The 10,883-nt window shown below is 48.7% G+C and overlaps 1 protein-coding gene across 2 annotated transcripts in view; it reads left to right on the top strand.

The window, feature by feature from the left end:
- The first annotated feature begins 402 nt into the window (after nt 1-402).
- The window catches only part of EEIG1 (estrogen-induced osteoclastogenesis regulator 1), a 37,374-nt gene continuing 26,893 nt past the window's right edge, over nt 403-10,883 (top strand). The window contains exons 1-2 of one of the 2 annotated variants that reach the window (XM_021551353.3): nt 403-594; nt 2,360-2,989. In XM_021551353.3, coding sequence (XP_021407028.1) covers nt 2,844-2,989 — 146 coding nt within the window. In that variant the 5' untranslated portion in view covers nt 403-594; nt 2,360-2,843. Of the gene's footprint in view, nt 595-2,295; nt 2,990-10,883 lie in introns of both variants that reach the window. The other variant, XM_021551354.3, reaches the window with a different exon arrangement.

Below are 10,883 nucleotides of genomic sequence, written 5' to 3'. Positions count from 1 at the left end.
CTTGTTGCCCTCCACTGGACCCACTCCGTATGTCTCACGTTAGAGATGACTGCCATCACCTCTGCCCAGGCAGGGACACCCCAGCGGCAGGCCCCTACCATCCGCTCAGCTCCCGTGCCAGCTGGACCAGCTCAGCCTGCAGAGGGGCTCCAAGCCCAGCGGCCCGAGTCCCGCTGAGGGGACACCGCTGACCCCGCTTCCCGCCCAGCCCCTCAGCCAGGGGGCGGGGCTTGTCCAAACCGACAGCTCTCTCCTCCAATCCCCGCGCTCTCTTCCCCGCCCCGTGCAGGATCAACCAATCACTGCCTCGCACCGCTCAGCCCGCCTCCTTGCTGCTATCCAATCGGACGGCGCCGCTCGCGTTTTCTCGTCTCGGGGGAGGGCGGGTGTTACGCGCTGTCGGTATTCCCGAAGCGCGGCAGCGCCGCTCTCCCCGCGCGCTGCCCACGTACCGGCTGCGCTATCGGCGTAGCGGCCGCAGTTGGCGTAGTGCGGGCAGAGGCGGCCGTGTCGGGGAGCGGCGGCCGCCGTGCGAGGAGCGGGCTGGAGGAGCGGGCAGGGCCGGGCAGGCACCGCGCCGGGACCGCGCCGCAGGTCAGTGGAGGGCGCTGGGAAGCGGGCTGAGACCTTCCGTAAGGCAGCTGGTGATGGGGGGCCGGGAGAGGGGTGAGATCGCGCTGCAGCTCGGTGCACGGGCTGGGAGAGTGCTGAGCCCGGCTGCAGCTCGGTGCGCGGGCTGTGGGGCCGGAGCTGGGCTGCGGCCCGGGCATGGCTCGGTGCTTGGTCCCTGGGGCTGGGCTGCGGGGCAGCCGGGGGTTCAGAGGGCCAAGAGGTGGACTAAGATCTCGGCACAGCTCAGTGCACAGCTTGGACAGAGAGCTGGGACCTGGGCAGAGCTCAGTGCCCGGCTGGGACCTGGGCACAGCTCCGTGCCCGGCTGGGACCTGGGCAGAGCTCAGTGCACAGCCTGGACAGAGAGCTGGGACCTGGGCACAGCTCAGTGCACAGCCTGGACAGAGAGCTGGGACCTGGGCACAGCTCAGTGCCCGGCTGGGACCTGGGCACAGCTCAGTGCCCGGCTGGGACCTGGGCACAGCTCAGTGCCCGGCTGGGACCTGGGCACAGCTCAGTGCCCGGCTGGGACAGAGAGCTGGGACCTGGGCACAGCTCAGTGCACAGCCTGGACAGAGAGCTGGGACCTGGGCACAGCTCAGTGCCCGGCTGGGACCTGGGCACAGCTCAGTGCTCGGCTGGGACAGAGAGCTGGGACCTGGGCACAGCTCAGTGCACAGCCTGGACAGAGAGCTGGGACCTGGGCACAGCTCAGTGCTCGGCTGGGACCTGGGCACAGCTCAGTGCTCGGCTGGGACCTGGGCACAGCTCAGTGCCCAGCTCGGGCAGGGAGCTGGGTCCTCAATACCATTCAGTGCATGACCCTGGAGTGCCAGGGGACAGGCTGTGACCTCACAGTAGCCAAGGCTGAGCCCTGGCAGCAGCTCGGCACAGGGACAGGTACTACTCGTGGTGTGGAGCATTGACCTGTCGTCCCCCACTCTGCTCCGAGGTGTCTGCAGGACAGCAGAACCCCGTGGAGGTGCCCGGGCCCTGGCAGAGCCAGCCGGGTTCTCCTGCAGCCACCGGGCAGGAGAGGGTCTTTAATCACCCACACAGGCAGCTCCTAGAATCGGTGGGGATTGTTTACTGCCCGGTGTTCATAACCTTGTCCTTTTGAGATGCTAATCAGCTCCTGCCTCCGTGGTTTAGGTGTTTTGTAAATGTGTAACGAAATCGCTGTCTGCAGCCCCAGATCTGAACCGAGCAGGGCACAGCTCTGTGCAGAGCCGGTGCCGGGGGAAGGCAGCATTCCCGGTGGGACTGGCCATTGGACAGCCAGATGACCTGATTCGGTTGTTATGCTGTGTAATCTGGAGCAGGCTGCTTGTTTTTTTCCCTCTCTGCTGCTTTCTCCATTTATAAGATACAGGTGCTAACACTTAGGGCTGGTTGGAAACGCAGGACAGAAACATATCTTTAATTTCTTGAGATGGATTTTCCTTCCTCTTATTAGACTGTGTGTTAGAATGATCTTGCGCTGTAGACTGCTTCTAAATATGATGACTGAAAATAGAGCAAATTTTTATTAGCTGCTTTGCAAAACAGAAATTACAAGGGGAATGACAACAGTGAAGCTTGCCCTAGGCAAAAAGGGGAAAGAGGATGTTGGGGCTGGGCTAATTGGGGCCATACCTCTTCAGACTGGAATGAGTCTGGACTGAATATTACCTATCCAAACAGGTTTTAGAGCAGGAGGAGGAGCCCAAGACTGGCTGGAACTAATTTACTCATTTCCCTCCCAAAGGCTGACCCAAAGACCCGTATCAGAGTTGCACAAGAGATAGAGACTGGAAGCTCTTTGAATGTGCTGCCTGCAGACTTAAGGCCTCTCCAGGGACTCGAGATGACTTCTCACAAGAGATGCTTTCAGGAGGGGTTGTGCTGAAGACAGAGCACTGCAGCCTCTAACTGGGACAGCTCCTGCTGGTCTGGAGCTGAGACCCAACTTCCCTCCCTCCCGTTTCCCTCGGAGATGTTGCAGAGATTTAATCTGACCTCTTCCTGCTCACCTGAAGCCTGCCGTGGCGATGATCCCACAGCCAGATCCGACCACCAAAGAGAAGAGAATCGTGCGTTTGAAGCTGGGCCGTCGTCGTAACTGAACTGGAATTTACTCCCTGCCTGTGCTCCCAGAACGACTGCCCTTCCTCTGCTTGTCTGTTTGTGCTGTGAGCCACTTCTCCCTGATCTTGTTTGGAATTCCTGAGCTTTCCTCGCTGAATTTGCCCATGGCTTTCCTGATGAAGAAGAAGAAATTCAAGTTTCAGACAAGTTTTACTCTAGAAGAGCTGACTGCTGTCCCCTTTGTCAATGGGGTTCTGTTCTGCAAAATCAGGCTGCTAGATGGAGGAGACTTTGCTAGTTTATCTAGCAGGTAAGACCCTGTCTGCAGACTTGCTGCCTGGCTGTGCTTCTTTCCCTGGTTATTTTTCCTTTGAGTGGTTTAGCATATGGCAACCACTTGCTTACCCCTTGATGGGAATTTAATAGTTCTGTTGTAGGGCCCCACATGCCATATCATTCTCCAGAGCAGGGGAAGTACGTAGCTGGAGAGCTCTGGACCTGGGTGGTGTTGGCTGATTTGAGCTGGATTGAATTTTTCAGAGATGAGGGGAGAGAGCGAGAGGTCACTCCCCTGAAAGGGGATTAAATCCTCTCTTCTCTTTTCCCCTCCTCCTTGCCCAAGTTCTCACAGACTGTTTCAAACCCTGTTCTGTATTGCCTTTATGCCTTACTTGAAACTCAACTCTTTAGGAAACTATGTCTAAGCAAATCAACCCTTCCCAACTCTGCTCTCCCCCTTTGATACTGAATTTCTCTTCTTGGTAAGGGTGGAAGTAGTTTGTTTTGTGTTGCAAATTGCTGTGCAAGGGAAAACTGCTGCCTTGAGTCAAAGTTGTCAGTGTTAAAGACCCAGTTTATCTCCTTGAACTGATGCCCTTGCATTTCTCACTTGAGAGCAGCAGTGTTTTCTATGTCACATTGGGATTGTTCTGCTACACATCTTATAAAGTTCTGCCATCCTCTGTTGGCATTTCTCTGGTTCCTTCAGGCAGGTCTGACCCCACTCTTGTTACTAATTGCTAATAAAAACTTGCTTTGTTTCCAACTATGCACACAGATTATCACAACAGTATGCAAACACAAATTCCACAACAGCCCAGACTTGCTTTCTGCTTCAAAATGTGAAGGAAGCTTTCAGTGGCTTTCCAAACTTGTTTTTTTACTTTCCTAAGTGACTGCTCAGTTTTAAAGGTACAGAATTCGTTTGTGCTAGCTGTTAACTGCTTTATCCCAGGACTAAAGCCTGGTTGGGTCTGGTTTTCCTCTTTGTATTGCTGTGTACTGAGCTTTCTCATTTCAGGAGAGATTTTATTGGGCAAGCATAAAACATTTCTGTCTTGCAAACAGAAGTGTTAGGGCAGTGCTCAAAGCTTGGTTTTTTTTTTTCCAGAGGCACAATGCAACCTCATCTGAAGTCCATAGAAGCCGAGGGTGTGGAACACCTCCAAAAATGGACTTTGAATTAATTTCTCTTTTGAAGAAAATCTATCAAAAGAGCTTTTCCTTAGTGTTCTCCCCTGAGGCTAAATCCTTGGGTTTGGTGGAAGCAGTTTATCTAAGGAATTCAAACAGTATGTGAACTTGGAAAGAAATTAACCCTTCCACTTCCTGGAGTCATAAGAGAATAAGTGGCACTGGAGGGTGTCTCAGGAAAAGTCTGTGCAGAGAAATGTCCATCTCTCTCTCCTTGTTGTCCCTGAAAGCAGCTCCTGGGAGCCGTCCCTGGGATTTGCTGGTGCTGCCAGCCGTGTGGGTTGTTTTCTGAGCTGGCTGGGGTTCAGTAGTTTGCTCAGCGTTGCAGATGTGTTCCAGCAGCAAAATCAACTGTAATTCAAAACCAAACACGTAACACATACATAGCTCTGAAACGAGCAAAGGCAAAGAGGACTGGGGGTTTCCCGCCTTTCCCCCAACCTGTCTGTGCTCTAACTGAAAGCACATGGAAACCTGTTCCTGCTTGAAAAGTTATGGGTCTCAGTGGTATTGAGTCATTTGACCTTTTCCAAATATTTTTCCCTGTTGCAGTTAGAGAAACTTCAGGAGGGATGAATTTCCAGAAGAGTTACTGTGTGGAGAGGCTCCCAGGTCATGCCTTGGTTTTGCTCTGTGCTCATCTCTTCATTTCTATCACCTTTTTGATACTCACTGGGAAAGATTAAAGGAAAGGAGATACTGTATAAATGTTGTTAGAAATCTGTAAGTTGCTTAGAATCTATGATTGTTTCTCTGAAATCAACCACTTCCAAAACTGATTTGGTTTGAGGTTGTAATGTCTGGAAGGTAATCTCTTGTGATCTGCTTATGTCCAAAATCTGGTGTTTGCTCTGCAATTGATTTGGGCTTCTGTGATCTGGGCCATTTGGAGGTCGGTGGCTGTGATCGAGCTGAGCTGTAGCTCTTCATGACTGAGTTTTCAGAGAGCTGATCTGAATAATGTGTCCCTTGTCACCTGGAGTCTGTAAACTGAGGTTGGAAGCAGGTATAGGAGCTTTTCACAGGAAACGTTAAATCAGTTTCTGTAGTTGTCTTGTGGAAAGAGGACTGTTACACAGGAACCTCCAGAGACAAATTTTTCAGGTTATTTACAATAAGCTTACTTGACACCTCATGCATGTCTGTGGCAGGAGGTGGGAATATGATATTCCCAACGAGTTCCAGGTGGCACTGGGATCATTTTGACCTGTGAGCAAGGCAGAGCCTGTACTGCTGGCTCCCATCAGTCTATCCTGGTCCCAAGTCCAGCTCAGCCTGGGTTGCACATACAGAGCTGCCACAGTCTGGTGGGACCCACACTGGGCTGATGGGAGCCCAGTGTGATTCCTGGACTGCTCACACTTTTGGCTGGAACCTGTCTGAAATGTGTTAAGAATAAATGCTCTTAGGAATTCAAGGATGTCTGGAAAAGGTTCAGGTCCTGTCAGCACATTCAGCTTTGGGGATCTGCATCTCCTGGGTTTTCTGTTTTGTTTGGGTTTTTAAAAAATTATTATTTTCTTGCAGGCAGGTACTCTTATTTCCAGTCTTCCTGTGCTCAGGCTTTGCATTGAACTATAGGTATTCTAATGACTAAAGTTTCAGCTGTAAATATCTTTTTGCTTGTCCTTCCCTCTCCCTTCGTAAAGTTTCCTTAGGTTGTTCTGGGACTTCTGAGGAATAAAACACACAGGTTTAACACTCTGTGTTAAAAGCATCTATTGTGTCTCTGGGTTTTTCACCTTGCAGTTGGATTACAGAAGTTGGGCATTTGAAAAGGCATCTGAGCCAGGTGTAGGCCAGGCAAATGCTGTATTTCCCAATATATTGAGAAGTACCAATATATTCCTTGAATATTTTTAATCCAGATACTTAAATAGCACAACCACCAGTGAATTCAGTTGCCTCCCAAGTGTGTTTAAAAATAGCAGGCACAGAGAAGTAGGGATGTATTCATGGCAACCGTTTTTGTGGAGCAGGTGGGCGGCTGCATTTTGTACCAGTTTGAAGCTTTCTGGGGGGTTGTGCATCTTTGTTCCTAGAGAGATGAGACAATAAATTCATCAGGAGGCATCCCATCCATGGATCAGCACAGGCAGGAGCTTGTGTATCCAAATGAGAGCCTAAAGCTACAGGCTGATGTGGTAGGTTCATGTACATCTTTGGGTATCCCAGAAGAGGAAGACTCAATTAAATTCCCCCTCTCTGCTTACAGTTCATGTTGAGTGACAGCCAGATGCTCTTTGCCTTGGTGCTGAGTGATTTCTGGCTCTGTGTTGGCAGCGAGCACTGCTGGCACACAGTGTGAAGGAAGTGGAAAGCCAGGTGTTATTCACAGGCTCCTGACACCTCATCCTCCATTGTTCTGTTAGCCTGCCAGCAGATTCACTCTGGTATTTCTGGATTTGAAGGAAGGGATTGTATTCTGAAAGCCCCTGTCTGACTCTAGAGGAAACACTGTTTTGCATGAGTTGAACAGCTTTGAGGGCATTTCCCACCTTCCTGACTGTCTTCTGAAGGCACCTCAGACTGTATTTTTTTTTCAAGACCATGCTTTTCCAAGCATTTTTCCATCATCTGCAGCATTTAGTTTGGTTTTCTGATCCTGGCACTCATTGCAGCAGTTTGAAACAATGAATGTAGCTTGTCTCCTGCAGCCCTGCCCTGTTTGCATGTGGGCTCAATCTGGGAAGACCTGACCCTGTTGGGGTGGTCTGACCTCCAAATATGTCAGTGCTGCAGCCTGAACCCACAATGTTCTTAGCCTTGCAATTTCTAATTGAATCAGTATGAAAGGCCACTTCCTGCATTACAGACTTGATTTATTTTTTGGGGGTGTATAAGCTTCATCCAGAATACCAAAGAAACACTGATATTTGGGAAGGCATCTCACACTGACAGCTCCTTGTGGACTGAGGTCAGCTTTTGTGCAAGTGTGGCTCTGTCATCATCATGTAGGCACAAATGAGCTACTTGCTTTTGGCAGCTGGTGGGATAAAAAGCATCGTAATGCTTTAGTGAAAAACACAACTTATTCACTACTGTAGGACACAAATAAAGGAGAAAGCATTGCCCTGCTAACATAGGGCTGGTGATTGATTCAAAAAATTTTTTTGATGGGATGTGCAAGTTGTGCCACCTCCAGAATGCAGCTCTTGGTGGTGGGAGTTAGAAATCAACTACTTCACTGTCTTTACATAAATAGTCATTGTGCCTGACACTTCAGGTAATTAAGCTGATGGTGTTTAGCTTTTTTCAGACTGGAAAATCCTTAGCTATTTGTTTAATCAGAAACTGAAAAACAGGTTCAGCCTGGTTGAGATCTGCATCTTGACTTCTGTCTGCCTTAAAAAAAAAAAGGTTAGGTAACTAAATAGTTTCTTCTAGAGTCCCCAAGAGAGAAGAAAACTGGCTGTAGTGAAAAGGGGATCACTTGCTGAGTGCTGTTTTTTGATTCCAGTGGGATTGTCATGGTTTAGTAGAGCAAGGAACTTGATTGTGACTTTAAACTGTTCTCCCAGTTCCATATTTTAGGACAGTGTGTGCTTGGCTCTATCCTCTGCTAGAGCATGTGATGTGTTAATGTATTTTAAAAGTAATTTTGTTGTAAATGTGTCTGGAAATGCAGACCTTCCCTACATGTACGAATATTCCTATTATACAGATCAATAGACTTAGTTTTCGTGCTTCAGAGCATTTTCGCATAACATCCTTCCTTCTTGGCAGAGCCTCAGGAATAGGCTGGGGGTGTTAATGGAGAAGTGATTTGAATACAGTCTCTAGAAGTGATTTGCAATAAAATATGACCTATTTCAAGATAATATTCAAGCATAGTACCTGCAGTGCCTTACATTCTGAAACAAATACAGAGAATACAAAAAGGGGGCTCATTCCAGTAGTGCAGCTACATATAAGTGCAAGTTGTGAGAGCAGAAGCAGTGAATGAGGTTTAACCTCTTGCAAGTTTGAGAGTGTTGGGAAAATTGCAGAAGTGATGGAGCACCACAAGGTCCCTAGCACAAACCATCTTAGGTTGTGCTTTGAGTTTGCAGAGCACTTCTGTCACCTTTTTTAGCCTCTGGTTGCTACACCTGCAGGGTCTGACAGATGCTTTGGAGCGGGTTCATTTGCTTTGTGCCGTACTTGCCTCTTCCTGTCACTGTGTCAAAGCCTGTCACAAGACTGGCAGAATTACATTAAAACCTTCCTGCCACGGGGGTTGTATCCTGCCAAGTAAAGAACAGTCTCTGCCCATGGCCTGGCTCTGTCCTGCCTGCTGTGGCTCAGGCAGAGGCTGCTCTGCTGACCAGAAGCTGCGATCTGAAGCGCTGTAAGCGATACGCTGTGTGTACAGCATCAGTAAATACCGGCGGCTTTCAAACTTCCCCCTCATCGCTGATTCTGAGCTGGCATTGCTTTGACAGCTGACTCTTAGCAACAGCCTTATCTGTGTGACTTAAGCAGCCTTTGGCTCAGAAAAATTACTCATTGAAAATTAATGTTCTGCTGGGAAACCAGGGCTCTGTGGCCCACTTAATTTGCAGGGTGACAATACCATCAGTTCTTCCTGAGAATCAGGGAAGGTAGGTGAGAGTGGCCCTGTTCCTTTAAGACATATGTTTATTCCTGAAATACAGGGAAAAACCTAAAGGGCTTCCAGTATCTTTATTCTTTGTGCTTTTGAGCTGCCATTAGGTTGGCTCTAGCTTTGTAGCTGAATTTCTGAGGAGTTCATGCATGCCTTTGGCAGCCTGTAGTCTCTCTGCTCAGTGGTTGGTATTTTAATAGGCCATGAGTTGCCAGTGGCAAGTTGTTCTGTTACCAGTTTCTAGATAAATGAGGCAGGTATGGATTTATTTCTTATTATTATTTTATTGCAGGAAACTACATCTGGTAATGTTTTACGAAAGAGCTCAATGTCTTCTCAGATCACAAACCTCCCTCACTTCAGGCCTGGCAGTGTGGGATGGTGAACCCTGCAGCACCCACCTGTGTGTGTGGCTCTGTGAGGCCTCATCCGTGCGAGGACAGGCGGATGTGGCTCTGTGTGTGACCTCCCTTCTTCAAACAGGATATGTTCTGCATCCTCTGTGGGCTGCCAGCTCTTCACTCTGCTTGCAGCCTACTCTGAAATGGCTCAGGAATTATTTCATAGCTGGGTTATTGATTAATAATTAGGAATCTTTTAGAAGTTCCCTGGACCAACATTTGGATCTGCACATTTCTTCTGTAGCATCCCGTGAAGTTGTGTCAGTAATCTGTGCTGTAAAGGTGATAATTTCAGGTGTTATTTCAGGATGTGTCAGCCCACCCCAGTACCAGCTGCTTGCCCTGCAGGGTGAAAGACTTTATTTTTTTCCTCTTGCAGTTTATTCATATTGTGCCAAGTGCACTTGCTGGGAGACACGATGCACGTCGCTGTTGTAACTCCAGACTTGGCATCATCATCCCTCTGGTACCATACAGTGGGACTCGGCATCTCATTTTAGTGCCTGGGTTTGAAAGGCACTTCCCACTAGACAAACAGTTGTGCCAGTGTTCACTGCATGAACAGCCTTCTTGTTTGGTGTATTTTTAATCTGATGAGCAAGAAAGGGAATTGTTGTGCACGATTAGAAATCGCTGATTGTCGTGGGTGTCATTGTCACGTGCTTCACATGGGTCACCCCTGTAGCTCAGTGGATAAGGCCAAGGAGCTGGGGTGGAGTTATGAGGGTGAGGAAGACAATGAAGAGGAAGCACATAGCGATGAAAGGATTGGGAGGAGGCAGGTGTAGAAGAGACAGTATGTTCCACATAAGCAGTAGCATTTATAGAGGTCACACTCCCTGCGGAGAGCGAGTAGCTGAGCTGGCAGGAGAGCAGGATTATGCCTTTCCTTTGGCCAGACTTATCCTACCTCATTGGTGGGAGGAGGCCTTGAAGGAGGTCCCATGTTGTAGTAGGAGATAGGAGTAAGCTAAAAATACCTTCACTGCTGTATGCTGTACTTTAAATAAGAAATGAACTCTGTCTGTTCAGCCTGAAAGCACTGTGAGTGTTTACGAGGAAGGAAAGAAAAGAGTCTGTGGATTTACTGTCCTGGAAGGGCTAGAAAGCTGCAGCACTAATTAGCAATGCAGCTTTAGAGACCTACAGAGGTCATGTGGTTGGGTTGTCTTGTTCTCTGTCTGGTCACTTCTGTTTCCAGTCTTTAAGGGATAATATTGTTCATCAGAATAAAAATGCAGATGGCCAGGAGAGAAGGAAGGAAGCACTTCTCTGGAAAAAACCCTGGCATAGAGATTTTTTTTTTTTTTTACCTGGCATTGTATCACACTTTAAAGCTTTATCTGTGCTTGAGACAGCAAAGGTGAGGTGGGTGTGGCATCATGGTGTTCAGTGGGCTTTTGTTTGCACCTGTGTAGGTTGAGAAGAGGGTTTCCAGTTTAGTTGTTTCCATCATGCCTATTTCTCCTGCTAGTTCCTGCTGTTCTTCCCATCCTCGCTTAGGCTGTGCCTGCATGTCAGAGAATATGAGGGAGGCCAGTAGGATATTTATAATTCAGCAGTTTTTCCAGAGCTGTTAATGCTCCATTGCTCAGAGATGAAGCAATCCCATTTGCACTTAGGCAGCCTTGCTGGAACCAGTCAGCCCTGGCTAGTGCAGCGTCCTGCTTCCAGGCTAAGCAATAAAGCTGAGCAGAGGTAGTCTGCTTGCCTGTGTTACAGATTAATTATGCAGTAACCCC

Source organism: Lonchura striata, chromosome 22 (assembly GCF_046129695.1).
Source record: "Lonchura striata isolate bLonStr1 chromosome 22, bLonStr1.mat, whole genome shotgun sequence".
Lineage (NCBI taxonomy): Eukaryota > Metazoa > Chordata > Aves > Passeriformes > Estrildidae > Lonchura > Lonchura striata.
This window is presented reverse-complemented; position numbering and strand designations above follow the sequence as displayed.